This window comes from Oncorhynchus gorbuscha, linkage group LG23 (genome assembly GCF_021184085.1).
Source record: "Oncorhynchus gorbuscha isolate QuinsamMale2020 ecotype Even-year linkage group LG23, OgorEven_v1.0, whole genome shotgun sequence".
NCBI lineage: Eukaryota > Metazoa > Chordata > Actinopteri > Salmoniformes > Salmonidae > Oncorhynchus > Oncorhynchus gorbuscha.
The window spans coordinates 28064013-28081926 of NC_060195.1; the positions used below are offsets into that span (position 1 = coordinate 28064013).

General features: G+C 43.2%; 1 protein-coding gene across 2 annotated transcripts in view; it reads right to left on the reverse strand.

Moving 5' to 3' along the window:
- Window positions 1–1218: 1218 nt before the first annotated feature.
- LOC124011087 (glutamine--fructose-6-phosphate aminotransferase [isomerizing] 2-like) overlaps window positions 1219–17914 on the reverse strand; it is a 44013-nt gene continuing 27317 nt past the window's right edge. Inside the window, exons 8-19 of one of the 2 annotated variants that reach the window (XM_046324082.1) lie at window positions 16710–16789; window positions 16043–16120; window positions 12984–13110; window positions 12731–12894; window positions 11434–11529; window positions 7681–7778; window positions 7445–7565; window positions 4453–4725; window positions 3807–3934; window positions 3405–3572; window positions 3019–3180; window positions 1219–1458 (exon numbers count right to left, since the gene is read on the reverse strand). In XM_046324082.1, coding sequence (XP_046180038.1) covers window positions 1414–1458; window positions 3019–3180; window positions 3405–3572; window positions 3807–3934; window positions 4453–4725; window positions 7445–7565; window positions 7681–7778; window positions 11434–11529; window positions 12731–12894; window positions 12984–13110; window positions 16043–16120; window positions 16710–16789 — 1540 coding nt within the window. In that variant the 3' untranslated portion in view covers window positions 1219–1413. The remainder of the gene's footprint in view (window positions 1459–3018; window positions 3181–3404; window positions 3573–3806; window positions 3935–4452; window positions 4726–7444; window positions 7566–7680; window positions 7779–11433; window positions 11530–12730; window positions 12895–12983; window positions 13111–16042; window positions 16121–16709; window positions 16790–17914) is intronic. The other variant, XM_046324083.1, reaches the window with a different exon arrangement.

Here is a 17914-nt window from a genome sequence, read left to right on the forward strand (position 1 = left end):
ACAATATCAAAGAAAGTGGGCATCATACATGGGATAAATAAGACAATGAAGCGCAGACAAATCTTTAGATAATGTGACAGATGTCCCCCACAAGGCTGCATGACAGAAAATAGAATAAGATTGTGATGATGATGATGATGATGACCACCACACAACGACTCAACACAGAATAAGGATTCATGAAAGGGTAGTGAGTTAAATTAAGTATAATTATTATGGTGTCTTGAGAGACTAAACTGTAGCAGTATCATCCAGCCCTTTTCAACAGATTGGAGTGTAGATTAACAGTAATCCCCTCATGAGTAAACGTTTCACTCAGAAGGATTAAAAAGGACATAGCTGCTAATGTGGCTATTTAAAAAAACTACAAATACCATGATGATCTGGACGAGACTGCCGAATCGAAGCAAAGGTAAGAATCTCTGAATTAACTCTCTAAAGTTAGCTAAATTTAGTCATGAATAAATTGGCAACATTTCTTTAAAACGACAATTCTGTGAACTGTCTTGTGCAATACATTTTTTTCTTGATATAATACCTGTTAGTTGAGATGACATGCAGGAGCTTGCAGGGATTTGTAGTATACTTTATTGCTAATTAGCATTTTCGAATCTGAGAGTAAATAGAGCTGAATATATTGATAAAAGTCACCTTGTCCGAGAGAGATTTACATGGTTATCAAAACATCACACCAGGGTAAGACTACACGAAACACAGACCTTATTTTAAGTGTTTCTAAAATCCCCTATGAGAAAAAATGAATGGTGGAAAAACGATTGGAACCATTTCCCTGTTTGACCGCTAGGTTTTATGGATATTATGACACTTCCACTGTGGGGCTCTATAGGCTATTCTGTATAAAGGAATGCTATGGAATAGACTACACTTCCCAAGATACAAAGTGAAGATGATAGACTGCCACAGGACAGAGAGCCCAATACACATGAAGAGAATATTATCATAAACATTCACAATGTACTTTTTCACATATTGCAGAGTTATAAGCACTTCAATCTACCAAGTCAATGCATTACTCCTACATTTGGTGTTTCTGGCTCAACTGTTTGTGGACAAGGCACCAATTGGGTACAAGGCACAGTAGTGTATAGTCTCTTGCTTTGGAAACATTATTGGTGATAATGCTGCTGATTGGACAGATGGTCAAACAGTCGTGAGATTTACACACACACACACACACACACACACACACACACACACACACACACACACACACACACACACACACACACACACACACACACACACACACACACACACACACACACACACACACACACACACACACACAATTGCACTTTTATGTGTAAGCCTCCACTCAGTGTCTCTCTTGAGCAGAGTGTTAAGGTCTCTACTGCCTCCTGTCCTGTCTGCCTCCTGTCTGTCTGTCTGCTGTTACTCCACAGTGACAGACTTGGCCAGGTTCCTGGGACAGTCCACCTGCAACCAGAGGAGAGAGACAGCCATTAAATCAGATCAATACTGATGAGTAAAGGAGACAATAATACATACACATACAGCATAGCTATATGGCAGTGGAGGCTCCTCATAAAAATAAAAATAGTGAAACGTTAAAACAAGTTATGATTTTGAGATAAAACTATACTAAATATATTCACATCTTTTGCAATGAAGGTCTACAGTAGCCTCAACAGCACTCTGTAGGGTAACACCATGGTGTAGCCGAGGACATCTACAGTAGTTTTCGGCCTCCTCTGGGTACATTGACTTCAATACATAACCTAGGAGGCTCATGGTTCTCACCCCCTTCCATAGACTTATACAGTAATTATGACAACTTCTGGAGGATGTCCTCCAACATAGAGTTCTTGCAGCATGAACTGACATGTTGTCCACCCAATCAAAGGATCAGAGGATGAATCTACTACTGAAAACATAAGCTACAGCTAGCTAGCACTGCAGTGCATAACATGTTGTCAGTAGTTCACTCAAAGAGAGAGAAAGACAATAGTTGAACAGTTTTGAACCAATTTCTTAAAAAATGAAGGAGAAGCAAGAGTGAGATAGAGAGAGAGAGCTAGCTATATTACATTTTTTTCACTTTCACTTAGCTACCAAATGCAGCTAGCTAGTTTAGCATACTCAAACATATGTTAGCTAGCTGTCTACGGCTATCCAACATTGCATTTCTTCCAAGTCAAGGTAAGCTTTTGGTTTTATTCATTTATTGCCACCGGGGCCCGCCAGTGTATCTGCTAAACTGCTTGCTGTTGACTGTACTGCATGATTGTAGCGGGTTTACTAACATTTTAGTTCTAGTAGCTACGTTGTCTATGACATTAGCTAACATTAGCTAATAGCTAATAATGATGTAGGCTGTGTATAGCGGTTTGTGGTTATGATATGAAGGTTTGACTTGGTCACATACAGCTGATGTGTTGTGCACTGAAGTCCACAAGCGAATACATAAGGTGAGGGGGAGCACGTAGATGCGAGAAGGATTTATACAATGATCACATGTATCATGCTGTTTGTATGTGGCTGCTATGAAAGTGAACTGTGCTCGCATGTGTTCAGGGGTGTATTCATTCCACCGATTCTGTTGAAAAACGTTTCCTGAACGGAAGCATATGGAACAAAATGGGGTTAAACATACCTGAATTAGTCCAATAGAAACTCTCGTTTCTGTTGGACTAATGATTACACCCTAGATCAGCTAGATGCGGTATTGAATGTGTCAATGGCTGTCACCTTGATTATTAAAATTTCTCTCGACCTGTGCACCTACGTTGTAAACTTTCATTCATAGGCTAGGTTGTAGCAACCTCATGATGGGTACAGAATGTGAGTATCATGTAGCAGCCTAAACCTATCAATGTTACATTGAGCTGGGGGACTGGAATATGAATGACAGTCATCCAATATGCTGTAATAGAAAACAAATAATGATCCTCCCTCATCTTAAACGGCACTGACCGCCACTGGTGTGTGGGTAGTTGATTTAGTCCATAAGGAAAGAGCAGGTAGTGGTAGACTCACGTCATATCCCCGTAGCACGGCCAGGTGGAAGGACAGGAGCTGCAGAGGGATGACACTGAGGATGCCCTGGAGACAGTCCACTGTGTGAGGCAGCTCAATGGTCCTATACGCATTTTTTGACATTTCCTGGTCGTCCTGGCAGCACAGGATAATCGGCCGCCCCTGAACGGGAAGGAGAGAAAGACAGAGCGGTTTGCAGAAGTATATCGATCAATTCATTTGAATTCATTAGTCAAAGCTTTTGATAGTGAGGCTGTGTGTGTGTTATTCCTTTTTTTTGCCTGTGTACTGCACGTGAGCCAGTTAAGTCATGGGTGTGCATACGAGGTGGGTATTTAGTTGTGTCTACGTGCATTTGAATATGTGATGTGAGGAATGTGACGTACCGATCTGGCTGTGACCTGCTGCAGTGCGTTCTGACACTTGGTGTAGCAGGCGTCTTTCATGATGATCATGATGACGGGCATGTGCTTGTCAATCAGAGCCAGAGGGCCGTGCTTCAGCTCCCCAGCCAGGATGCCCTCTGAATGCATGTATGTGATTTCCTTGATTTTCTGTTTGGGAAGAATCAATCAGTGACATAACATAATCAGTAGTCGATAATTCATGTAGATTAACAGGAATATCAATATAAAGTGAGATGTTTAATGATATATAAGGAGCGTAAAATAGGAGTAAAAGCAAAACATTGCCCCTAGAAACTGATTTAACGTCAGTTTGGCAAGTTAACTATAATGGTTTAGGGTCAGGATTTAGGGTGGGTAAGCTGATCGTAGATCTGTCCTCACCAGTGCCCCCTCCAGACAGGTGGCGTAGTTGAAGCCTCGTCCCATGACCAGCAGAGACTTCTGCTGATACAGCTCATCTGCTATGGACTTGATCTTATTATCCAGAGTCAGAACCTTCTTGATCATGTCTGAGAGAGGGAGAAGACAGAGAGACAGAGAGGGTGAGGGAGAGCGAAAGGAGGAGGGAGAGAGAGAGAGAGAGAGAGAGAGCGAGAGAGAGAGAGCGAGAGAGAGAGAGAGAGAGAGAGGGTGAGGGAGAAGACAGAGCGACAGAGAGAGAGAGAGAGAGAGAGAGAGAGAGAGAGAGAGAGAGAGAGAGAGAGAGAGAAGACAGAGAGACAGAGAGGGTGAGGGAGAGCGAAAGGAGGAGGGAGAGAGCGAGAGAGAGAGGGAGAAGACAGAGAGACAGAGGGTGAGGGAGAGCGAAAGGAGGAGGGAGAGAGAGAGAGAGAGAGGGAGAAGACAGAGAGACAGAGAGGGTTTGGTTCACTCTCATTCAACTATTTTGTTCACTCAATCCATTTTGTAACACCTGGCTGTAATCTATTGGCTATAGTGTGTGATGGTTACAGATGCAGTTTTGTTTTACTGAGCTGGTTTATAGTGTTAATCTGTCATTCTACATGGCTTTCATATAGGAACTAACCTGGGAGAATCCTAAGTCCATTGATGATCTCCAGCCTCCTTGGCTGCAGGGAGATCCTGTCCTCACTCATCATCAGACCAAACATGATGAGAGCCACAAACTGGCTGGTGTAGGCCTTGGTGCTGGCCACACCGATCTCTGGGCCAGCGTTGATATGCACCCCACAGTCTGTGTCTCTGGAGATGGAGGAGCCCACTGTGTTGGTGACCCCCACGGTCAGAGCTCCTCTATCCTTACAGTACCTCAGAGCCATCAGAGTGTCTGCTGTCTCACCTGAGTGGGGAAGGAGGGAGATAGCCAAGGCATGTCATCATTCATACCAGCAAAACACACTAGAATTCTGCCTTACTCAACAGAATACCCACAGAATCCATACCAGCCTTTTCTCTATTAGAACATCCAGTCTCCACCAGAGAGAAAGTTCTCTCTATTAGAACATCTAGTCTCTACCAGAGGGTTCTCTCTATTAGAGCATCTAGTCTCCACCAGAGAGTTCTCTCTATTAGAACATCTAGTCTCCACCAGAGAGAGAAAGAGAGAGTTCTCTCTATTAGAACATCTAGTCTCCACCAGAGTTCTCTCTATTAGAACATCAAGTCTCCACCAGAGAGTTTTCTCTATTAGAACATCTAGTCTCCACCAGAGAGTTCTCTCTATTAGAACATCAAGTCTCCACCAGAGAGTTCTCTCTATTAGAACATCTAGTCTCCACCAGAGTTCTCTCTATTAGAACATCTAGTCTCCACCAGAGAGTTTTCTCTATTAGAACATCTAGTCTCCACCAGAGTTCTCTCTATTAGAACATCTAGTCTCCACCAGAGAGTTTTCTCTATTAGAACATCTAGTCTCCACCAGAGAGTTCTCTCTATTAGAACATCAAGTCTCCACCAGAGAGTTCTCTCTATTAGAACATCTAGTCTCCACCAGAGTTCTCTCTATTAGAACATCAAGTCTCCACCAGAGAGTTTTCTCTATTAGAACATCTAGTCTCCACCAGAGAGTTTTCTCTATTAGAACATCTAGTCTCCACCAGAGTTCTCTCTATTAGAACATCTAGTCTCCACCAGAGTTCTCTCTATTAGAACATCTAGTCTCCACCAGAGAGTTTTCTCTATTAGAACATCTAGTCTCCACCAGAGTTCTCTCTATTAGAACATCTAGTCTCCACCAGAGAGTTTTCTCTATTAGAACATCTAGTCTCCACCAGAGAGTTCTCTCTATTAGAACATCAAGTCTCCACCAGAGAGTTCTCTCTATTAGAACATCTAGTCTCCACCAGAGTTCTCTCTATTAGAACATCAAGTCTCCACCAGAGAGTTTTCTCTATTAGAACATCTAGTCTCCACCAGAGAGTTTTCTCTATTAGAACATCTAGTCTCCACCAGAGTTCTCTCTATTAGAACATCTAGTCTCCACCAGAGAGTTTTCTCTATTAGAACATCTAGTCTCCACCAGAGTTCTCTCTATTAGAACATCTAGTCTCCACCAGAGAGTTTTCTCTATTAGAACATCTAGTCTCCACCAGAGAGTTCTCTCTATTAGAACATCTAGTCTCCACCAGAGTTCTCTCTATTAGAACATCTAGTCTCCACCAGAGAGTTCTCTCTATTAGAACATCTAGTCTCCACCAGAGTTCTCTCTATTAGAACATCTAGTCTCCACCAGAGAGTTCTCTCTATTAGAACATCTAGTCTCCACCAGAGAGTTTTCTCTATTAGAACATCTAGTCTCCACCAGAGTTCTCTCTATTAGAACATCTAGTCTCCACCAGAGAGTTATCTCTATTAGAACATCTAGTCTCCACCAGAGAGTTCTCTCTATTAGAACATCTAGTCTCCACCAGAGAGTGAAAGAGAGAGTTCTCTCTATTAGAACATCTAGTCTCCACCAGAGTTCTCTCTATTAGAACATCAAGTCTCCACCAGAGAGTTTTCTCTATTAGAACATCTAGTCTCCACCAGAGAGTTCTCTCTATTAGAACATCAAGTCTCCACCAGAGAGTTCTCTCTATTAGAACATCTAGTCTCCACCAGAGTTCTCTCTATTAGAACATCAAGTCTCCACCAGAGAGTTTTCTCTATTAGAACATCTAGTCTCCACCAGAGAGTTTTCTCTATTAGAACATCTAGTCTCCACCAGAGTTCTCTCTATTAGAACATCTAGTCTCCACCAGAGAGCTTTCTCTATTAGAACATCTAGTCTCCACCAGAGAGTTCTCTCTATTAGAACATCAAGTCTCCACCAGAGAGTTCTCTCTATTAGAACATCTAGTCTCCACCAGAGTTCTCTCTATTAGAACATCAAGTCTCCACCAGAGAGTTTTCTCTATTAGAACATCTAGTCTCCACCAGAGAGTTTTCTCTATTAGAACATCTAGTCTCCACCAGAGTTCTCTCTATTAGAACATCTAGTCTCCACCAGAGAGTTTTCTCTATTAGAACATCTAGTCTCCACCAGAGTTCTCTCTATTAGAACATCTAGTCTCCACCAGAGAGTTTTCTCTATTAGAACATCTAGTCTCCACCAGAGAGTTCTCTCTATTAGAACATCTAGTCTCCACCAGAGTTCTCTCTATTAGAACATCTAGTCTCCACCAGAGAGTTCTCTCTATTAGAACATCTAGTCTCCACCAGAGTTCTCTCTATTAGAACATCTAGTCTCCACCAGAGAGTTCTCTCTATTAGAACATCTAGTCTCCACCAGAGAGTTTTCTCTATTAGAACATCTAGTCTCCACCAGAGTTCTCTCTATTAGAACATCTAGTCTCCACCAGAGAGTTATCTCTATTAGAACATCAAGTCTCCACCAGAGAGTTCTCTCTATTAGAACATCTAGTCTCCACCAGAGAGTTCTCTATTAGAACATCTAGTCTCCACCAGAGAGAGAAAGAGAGAGTTCTCTCTATTAGAACATCTAGTCTCCACCAGAGAGAGTTTTATGAAACACCAGCAATACAAAAATGTGTAGCAGATTAATCGCTCTGAGGAATTACCTGATTGGCTGATGTAGAAGCAGACGTCATCTCTGAAGACGGGTGTGTTGCGGTCCAGGAAGTCACTAGCCAGTTCCACCATGACAGGAAGCTCTGTCAGCTCCTCCAGAATCTGTCTGGTCTGGAGAGAGAGAGAGAGCGAGAGAGAGACTCATCTTTATCATAATTAAAATGGTCATCATCATCTTCTCTTTCTCCTCCTTTTCCTCAATCACACTTCTGGTTGGTTCACTTACAGCCACGGCAGCGTGGAAGCTGGTTCCACAGCCAATCACGATGAGGCGTCTGCAGCGTTTGATCTCCTTCAGGTGGTCCTTCAGCCCTCCCAGGATCACTGAGAACAAGACAGGACAGGAGAGGGGAGACCATCAGCATTCATATTTAGTCCAAGGAGGTAAGAGGGGTAACTATGAGCCTCTTTACATCACACTACGTTGACGACACAAATTAAGTTCAGGAGATAAACAAGCATATCAAAGTTCCAGAGTGGGATCTCTGCTACTTTTAGAGTTATGATCCAATTTGTAAGTGTTACCAACGGAATGTGAAAATGGACTCAAAATGGTCACCTTCTGCTGGTGATTTGCAGGATGTGCCATGATACAAGTGAAAGGGGGACTGTGATTAGTTACATTGACAACGACGTTTGTCTATATACATTTACATTTACATTTAAGTCATTTAGCAGACGCTCTTATCCAGAGCGACTTACAAATTGGTGCATTCACCTTATGACATCCAGTGGAACAGTCACTTTACAATAGTGCATCTAAAACTTAAGGGGGGGGGTGAGAGGGATTACTTATCCTATCCTAGGTATTCCTTAAAGAGGTGGGGTTTCAGGTGTCTCCGGAAGGTGGTGATTGACTCCGCTGTCCTGGCGTCGTGAGGGAGTTTGTTCCACCATTGGGGGGCCAGGGCAGCGAACAGTTTTGACTGGGCTGAGTTTTTTTATAAAATGGGCCATAACTTTAACACAAGAAGAGATCCCACTCTGGAACGTTGATATGCCCATAGAGTATATTATATTCAACAATATAGTGAAACAATTTGCCAATTCAATATTAATGTTTCACTGAGTGGGTTTATAGTGTTAATGTGTCATTCTATATGGCACACAAATTGGATGCAGTCTATCACAGTGCCATCCGTTTTGTCACCAAAGTCCCATACTACCCACCACTGCGACCTGTATGATCTCGTTGGCTGGCCCTCGCCTCATACTCATCGCCAAACCCACTGGCTCCAGGCCATCTACAAGACCCTGCTAGGTAAAGTCCTCCCTTATCTCAGCTCGCTGGTCACCGTAGCAGCACCCACCGGTAGCATGCGCTCCAGCAGGTAAATCTCACTGGTCACCCCCAAAACCAATTCTTCCTTTGGCAGCCTCTCCTTCCAGTTCTCTGCTGCCAATTACTGGAACGAACTGCAAAAATCTCTGAAGCTAGAGACTCTTACCTCCCTCACTAGCTTTAAGCACCAGCTGTCAGAGCAGTTCACAGATCACTGCACCTGTACATACAGTAGATCATCTGTAAATAACCCATCCAATCTACCTCATCCCCATACTGTAGTTATTTATTTATCTTGCTCCTTTGCACCCCAGTATCTCAATTTGCACATTTATCTTCAGCACATTCTACCATTCTAGTGTTTAATTGCTATATTGTAATAACTTTGCCACCACAGCCTATTGCCTCTCTTATCCTACCTCATTTGCACATGCTGTATATATATTTTTCTACTGTATTATTGATTGTATGTTTGTTTTCCATGTGTAACTCTGTGCTGTTGTATGTGTCGAACTGCTTTGCTTTATCTTGGTCAGGTCGCAGTTGCAAATGAGAACTTGTTCTCAACTAGCCTACCTGGTTACATAAAGGTGAAATAATTTTTTTTTTTTTTTAAATATTTTTCTGTATTCATAAATGAATGTAAAAAAAAACTAACATTGGAAATCAAAATACTAATCACATTACAGAGCAAGCAGTAAAGCCTCATATGACATACAGTGCCTTGCGAAAGTATTCGGCCCCCTTGAACTTTGCGACCTTTTGCCACATTTCAGGCTTCAAATATAAAGATATAAAACTGTATTTTTTTTGTGAAGAATCAACAACAAGTGGGACACAATCATGAAGTGGAACGACATTTATTGGATATTTCAAACTTTTTAACAAATCAAAAACGGAAAAATTTGGCGTGCAAAATTATTCAGCCCCCTTAAGTTAATACTTTGTAGCGCCACCTTTTGCTGCGATTACAGCTGTAAGTCGCTTGGGGTATGTCTCTATCAGTTTTGCACATCGAGAGACTGAAATTTTTTCCCATTCCTCCTTGCAAAACAGCTCTAGCTCAGTGAGGTTGGATGGAGAGCATTTGTGAACAGCAGTTTTCAGTTCTTTCCACAGATTCTCGATTGGATTCAGATCTGGACATTGACTTGGCCATTCTAACACCTGGATATGTTTATTTTTGAACCATTCCATTGTAGATTTTGCTTTATGTTTTGGATCATTGTCTTGTTGGAAGACAAATCTCCGTCCCAGTCTCAGGTCTTTTGCAGACTCCATCAGGTTTTCTTCCAGAATGGTCCTGTATTTGGCTCCATCCATCTTCCCATCAATTTTAACCATCATCCCTGTCCCTGCTGAAGAAAAGCAGGCCTAAACCATGATGCTGCCACCACCATGTTTGACAGTGGGGATGGTGTGTCCAGGGTAATGAGCTGTGTTGCTTTTACGCCAAACATAACATTTTGCATTGTTGCCAAAAAGTTACATTTTGGTTGCATCTGACCAGAGCACCTTCTTCCACATGTTTGGTGTGTCTCCCAGGTGGCTTGTGGCAAACTTTAAACGACACTTTTTATGGATATCTTTAAGAAATGGCTTTCTTCTTGCCACTCTTCCATAAAGGCCAGATTTGTGCAATATACGACTGATTGTTGTCCTATGGACAGAGTGTCCCACCTCAGCTGTAGATCTCTGCAGTTCATCCAGGGCATCTCTGATCAGTCTTCTCCTTGTATGAGCTGAAAGTGTAGAGGGACGGCCAGGTCTTGGTAGATTTGCAGTGGTCTGATACTCCTTCCATTTCAATATTATCGCTTGCACAGTGCTCCTTGGGATGTTTAAAGCTTGGGAAATCTTTTTGTATCCAAATCCAGCTTTAAACTTCTTCACAACAGTATCTCGGACCTGCCTGGTGTGTTCCTTGTTCTTCATGATGCTCTCTGCGCTTTTAACGGACCTCTGAGACTATCACAGTGCAGGTGCATTTATACGGAGACTTGATTACACACAGGTGGATTGTATTTATCATCATTAGTCATTTAGGTCAACATTGGATCATTCAGAGATCCTCACTGAACTTCTGGAGAGAGTTTGCTGCACTGAAAGTAAAGGGGCTGAATAATTTTGCACGCCCAATTTTTCAGTTTTTGAAATGTTAAAAAAGTTTGAAATATCCAATAAATGTCATTCCACTTCATGATTGTGTTCCACTTGTTGTTGATTCTTCACAAAAAAATACAGTTTTATATCTTTATATTTGAAGCCTGAAATGTGGCAAAAGGTCGCAAAGTTCAAGGGGGCCGAATACTTTCGCAGGGCACTGTACATGTTTTCTTTGTGGCACCTACAGATGAAAAACTATGGAGTCTTAAAGGAGGCCTGCAATAAATATGCTAACTTTGATGAATTATTACTCAATTATGCCTTAAAATACAAACGTCAAATAATCCTTCCTCCAAAGGACCCTTCTATGGATTACAATTCGTGAAACCCCTCCCCCCAAATCTTAGTATTCATTTTGTCTGGGTTTCCTGAGGAATCACGCTATACATCCATGTTGTAACTGTTAATAACCTATGCTTGCCTCCGTGAGTTGCTGTGCTAATATTGATTGAAGATACGGCACAGTACGATCGACATCCCGGAACAACAGAGTGACATCAATCAGAATATGACATCACTATGGTAAGCTACCTTTGTTGGTGTGAAAACAGATCCGTCCCCTCATGGTGTTGAAGACAGACTCTGGCTGCTCAAAGATCTCCTTTTGCATAAATGCCTCAAAGTTACCTGCACAGAAAGAGAGAGAGAGATGAGGGACACGGAGCATGATGACTGCGTTTCAATCTCATTGCACACTGGTGTAGGTTCTCCTTAACGTCAACAGGGGGAGATCTTGCTCTCCTGTTCTTAGAGCTAGTGACTGCATTAAAGTATGGTTAACCATGGGCCTGTCTCTCTGTAAATCAGACTACGTTTCTCAGGTATGACACAATACCCTATCTTTGACCTCTGTGTGAATAGGAAGGTGTATTGGTATTGACCACTCCATGTATATGATCTCTGTATGAATAGGAAGGTGTATTGGTATTGACCACTTCAGGTATATGATCTCTGTATGAATAGGAAGGTGTATTGGTATTGACCACTTCAGGTATATGATCTCTGTGTGAATAGGAAGGTGTATTGGTATTGACCACTTCAGGTATATGATCTCTGTGTGAATAGGAAGGTGTATTGGTATTGACCACTTCAGGTATATGATCTCTGTGTGAATAGGAAGGTGTATTGGTATTGACCACTTCAGGTATATGATCTCTGTGTGAATAGGAAGGTGTATTGGTATTGACCACTTCAGGTATATGATCTCTGTATGAATAGGAAGGTGTATTGGTATTGACCACTTCAGGTATATGATCTCTGTATGAATAGGAAGGTGTATTGGTATTGACCACTTCAGGTATATGATCTCTGTATGAATAGGAAGGTGTATTGGTATTGACTACTTCAGGTATATGATCTCTGTGTGAATAGGAAGGTGTATTGGTATTGACCACTTCAGGTATATGATCTCTGTGTGAATAGGAAGGTGTATTGGTATTGACCACTTCAGGTATATGATCTCTGTGTGAATAGGAAGGTGTATTGGTATTGACCACTTCAGGTATATGATCTCTGTGTGAATAGGAAGGTGTATTGGTATTGACCACTTCAGGTATATGATCTCTGTGTGAATAGGAAGGTGTATTGGTATTGACCACTTCAGGTATATGATCTCTGTGTGAATAGGAAGGTGTATTGGTATTGACCACTCCAGGTATTTGTTACCCTTAGGCACACAGATCTACAATGAGGTTTCGCCTACCCTCCTCATATCCTAACCTGGCACAAAACAGATCTTACATTACTGTGTAGGGCCTGGGACACTATATTCTACTCCAAGTAAACTCCTAGGTTGCCATGGCGATGAACCCCATGATTAACCTCTGACCTTTCATAATCTCCTGTAGTTCCATCTGGAGGGTCTGGATTGCCCGGACTGGATTCTCCCCAGCCAGGCTGTTCAGCCTATGGAGGGACAACTTGCCCCCGACCACTGCTGCAATGTCATCATCCTCCAGGTAGATCACCTTGTTGGTGTGCTCTATGATGGCACTGGGCAGGGACAGGTGGGAGCATAAGACAAGCACACAAGCATGCATGCACACACACACAAACACACACACCTAGGGCTTTCAGCTCACCTGGCGTCGGAGGCAAAGTAGTACTCTACAGCCTTGCCGTCTCCAGCTGAATTCACAGCAGTGGAGTTGTCTGGCTTGTCTGGCCGGTTGTGGCTGTTCTTATCCTGGACCCCCTCCTTGAACAGACCTACATGACAGAGGGCAGGGGTCATGGTTCAGCCTGGGTCAGGGTAATCAACACTTCTTGCTTTACTTGAACTTTTCACCTAGACTGTTTAAGTAATTTGTAATTAACTAGTGACTGCTTGTGACATGCATATAACTGCTTATACTGTATGTCATGATCATGATGGTGGATACTGGTGTGTTTGGTGTGTTAACAGACATGTTAAATCAACCCTATCCCAGTCTGCTGTGCCTACATGCTTCAAGAGGGCCACCACTGTTCCTGTCCCCAAGAAAGCTAAGTTAACTGAGCTAAACGACTACCGCCCCGTAGCACTCACTTCCGTCATCATGAAGTGCTTTGAGAGACGAGTCAAGGATCAAATCACCTCCACCCTACCTGACACCCTAGACCCACTCCAATTTGCCTACCGCCCCAATAGGTCCACAGACAACGCAATCGCAATCACACTGCACACTGCCCTATCCAATCTGGACAAGAGGAATACCTATGTAAGAATGCTATTCATTGACTACAGCTCAGCATTTAACACCATAGTACCCTCCAAACTCGTCATCAAGCTCGAGACCCTGGGTCTCGACCCCGCCCTGTACAACTGGGTCCTGGACTCAACATCAACAAAACAATGGAGATGATCGTGGACTTCAGGAAACAGCAGAGGGAGCACCCCCTATCCACATCGACAGGACAGTAGTGGAGGAGATGGAAAGTTTTAAGTTCCTCGGCGCACACATCACGGACAAACTGAATTGGTCCACCCACACAGACAGCGTGGTGAAGAAGGCGCAGCAGCGCCTCCTCAAACTCAAGAGGCTGAAGAAATTTGTCTTGTCACCGAAAACACTCACAAACCTTTACAGACGCACAATCGAGAGCATCCTGTCGGGCTGTATCACCGCCTGGTACGGCAACTGCTCCGCCCACAACCGCAAGATTCTCCATAGGGTAGTGAGGTCTGCACAACGCATCACCGGGGGCAAACTACCTGCCCTCCAGGACACCTACACTACCCGCTGTTACAGGAAAGCCAAAAGATCATCAAGGACAACAACCACCCGAGCCACTGCCTGTTCACCCCGCTATCATCCAGAAGGCGAGGTCAGGACAGGTGCATCGAGGCTCGGACGGAGAGACTGAAAAACAGCTTCTATCTAAAGGCCATCAGACTGTTAAACAGCCATCACTAACATTGAGTGGCTGCTGCCAACATACTGAATCAAATCTCTAGCCACTTTAATAATTAATAATTGGATGTAATACATGTATCACTAGTCACTTAAACAAGGCCACTTTATTAATGATTACATACCCTACATTACTCATCTCATATTTATATACTTGTACTCTATACCATCTACTGCATCTGGTCTATGCTGCACTGCTGTCGCCCATCCATGTATTTAGATGTATATATTCTACATTACTCATCTCATATGTATATACTGTACTCTATACCATCTACTGCATCTGGTCTATGCTGCACTGCTGTCGCCCATCCATGTATTTAGATGTATATATTCTTCTTATTCATTCCTTTACACTTGTGTGTATAAGGTAGTTGTTTTGAAATGGTTAGATTACTTGTTAGATATTACTGCACTGTCGGAACTAGAAGCACAAGCATTTCGCTCCACTCGCATTAACATCTGCTAACCATGTGTATGTGCCCAATACAATTTGATTTGTTTTGATTTGATACTTAACCTTCAAGGTGGAGGGTTCAAGTAAAGTGCTGTAAACTAACGGTTGCGAGTGTGAACAGTGAACAATGACAAACAGAGAGGGATTTAATCAACAACCCAATGATTTAAGAACAAAACATGACAGGTGGGATAAGAGTTCATGATCGGGATTGACAGACAGAGGGGAGGAGTCAAGGGTCCTTTGACCACTAATAAACAAGCTAATCATATGTTTACATTGGTTCATGTCAGAAGATTCTGGAATCAATAACCAGGTGGATATGGGGGTTCAATTTGCAATCTGTATTGATTTGTCCATGGTATTTATGAGGTGACTCACACACAGTGACCTTGGTCCTTTGTCACAGTTACAGTTACAGGAGTTTTAGTCCCTAATAGCGATAAGTGACATCTCCTTGTTTCCTTGTTTTTTTCCTTCATCTGCACTCGACAGGCCAAAAGACATTTCCATCCACTATGTTGCTTTCACCTATCTTGTGTTTTTAGATGAGATTGAGATGAGGGAAGGGAGCAGAGAGGAGGAAGCCACTTTAAAGCATTGAGATGCAACCCAGTGTCCTCCTACTCTTCCGGGTTCCTTTTTCATTGGGCCTCAGACTTTGGACTCCAGCGGGATACATCACTATTAAAGTGGAGCTGGTCTAAGTTAACAGATAGCAGGGTGAAGGCAGTCAACACATCTACGGGCTATTGTCTAGACAGCTGACACACACAGAGAACGCAGAACTCTTATTAACTGGCCAATGAGTATGTCAGGAGCAGATTTTTTATAACATGCATATCAAGATCAATTTGAAATCTATCATTTGGAGAGGGCTGTCCTACTCCTCGTTTCTAGGTAATAGTTAGAGGAGGAGGATTCAGCACCCTATTCATCAGCAGAAAGGGCGCTTTAGAGACAGAATGTCTTATTGTTACGTTATTAACCTGACACTACTTTCCACTGAGTGTGATCATGATGTTAACCTATAATAACCCATAGAGGTTCCACACAGTACTGGCAGCATTTCCACAAGAAGCAAGAGTCTCATTTCTCATAACCATCATTTTTGTGATTCTGCATCATTTTTGCACAAGTAGACAAACATTTAACAGTGGAATCATTGGAGACGTGTGTCTGATTAAAGGGATTCTGATTGTTGTTCGTCATGCAACTCTTATGAGGCGGTTCAATCCAATCAGAGGTCAGAACCCACAACACCCACGTGTTTATTTGGTAGTTAGCGCACCTATGGGCTCAGCAGCCCCCTGTCGCTCTGTAGACACTGGGGTGACTGCACAGTCCCTCAGGACAGAGTAGTATGGTGCTACGGATAGGACAGGGTTAGGGTTAGGATACTGTTAGGGTTAGGACAGATACAGATACTGTTAGGGTTAGGACAGACACAGATACTGCTCACAGTAAGTACTGCTACTGTTAGGGTTAGGACAGAATCAGATACTGCTCACAGTAAGTACTGCTACTGTTAGGGTTATAACAGATACAGATACTGCTCACAGTAAGTATTGCTACTGCTTTGCTTAGGACAGATATGGGTACTGCTCACAGTAAGTACTGCTACTGTTAGGGTTAGGACACAGTTACTTAATTGATTGATTAGGTTGGTTAGTTTGTTATGCAAGGGTGTACTCCTACCGACCTGAATCATGACCTGAGATACAGACATATAACCTCATTCATATCCATGCATGATGTATGTGTCAGTTCCAGTTACACACTCGTGTCTCAAGTTAGAGATCCGACCATGAATATTATGGAACAGAACGTGTTCAGATGCGTTAACTAACACAGTCAGGTTTCCTGTGAGGACAGTGGGCAGACAGCGAGGTTGGAGAACACTGTGAAGTGAGAACGTCAGCTGGAGAAGAGGCTTGGGAGAGAGGAACAGAGCTCACCACTGTTGTACTGGATCGGGATGTGCTCTGCGGAAAGCTCATACTTGCTCCGCACACCAATGAGAAGAGGACTTCCTCTCCTGAAGGAGAGAGAGAGAAAGGGGAATGATAGGGGGATGATAGGGGGATGAGAGGGGGATGGGGATGGGGATGAAGGGGAAAGACAGAGGGGATAGAAGGGGAGAAATGGTTAGATTTCTATCTTGTGTGAGAGAACACAAACGAGCACACAGTGTAATGTCTTAAAAAATGTCTTGTGAGTGTAACATTTCCCTCAGCAGGGGAACATGAGCTGGGATTTGTCTCCACACCTCAGCTGAACTCTTTCTCCCGAGTGTCGCTGTTGAATGACTCCCATTGTTCACTCCACGATAATGAAGTACCTGGAGCACTCCTCGCTCTCTCTCCTTTTTCTCCTCTGTGTGTCTCTGTCATACTATCTCTTACTTTTACTCTCTGCCTGTCTGTCCCCTAATTCACCTCTCCCTCTCCTCCTCTTCCTCGTTCCCTCTGTCTCTCTCTTGTTTTCTAGCAGGTTCCTGCTCCTTGTCCTCCCTCTCTCCTACAGGTGTTTGAGTCAGTTCCTGCTCATGTTTCTAGCTCATCAGCCATGCATTCTGTCTCCAGTACTCCATGTGTGCTTCTCTGATTGGCTGGTGTGTGTGTGTGTATAACAGGTGGGGAGAGAGGGCGTGGCAAACCTAACCTGTATATAGATCAAGTAGGACCTATGACAGAGTGCACTGTACACCAAGCACCTGATAAAAGTACTTAACACTCCATCATAAATATCTACATCTCAATTACACCTATGTATGTAGCATTGTCCTGTTTGACAGCTTACACCTGGCCGGGGTAATTCCCACCTGGGGCTCAAAGAAAACAGCAACGTTTCTCAGTTACACTCTTTTCTTTCCCTCTGATCCCTGTATCCTCGTCTTCTCTGTCAGCCCTGTACGTGGAGCTGGGAGCAGTGAACAAGGAGCTGTACACTTGGGCAGAGTGACGTCAGGCTGAAAGGCAGTATGCTGTGCTGTTCTTTTCAGATTCAGAGTGTTTAATAGTCACATGTACAGGGTTGCAGGTGTGATGGCAGGGTACAGTGTTTAATAGTCACATGTACAGGGTTGCAGGTGTGATGGCAGGGTACAGTGTTTAATAGTCACATGTACAGGGTTACAGGTGTGATGGCAGGGTACGGACAA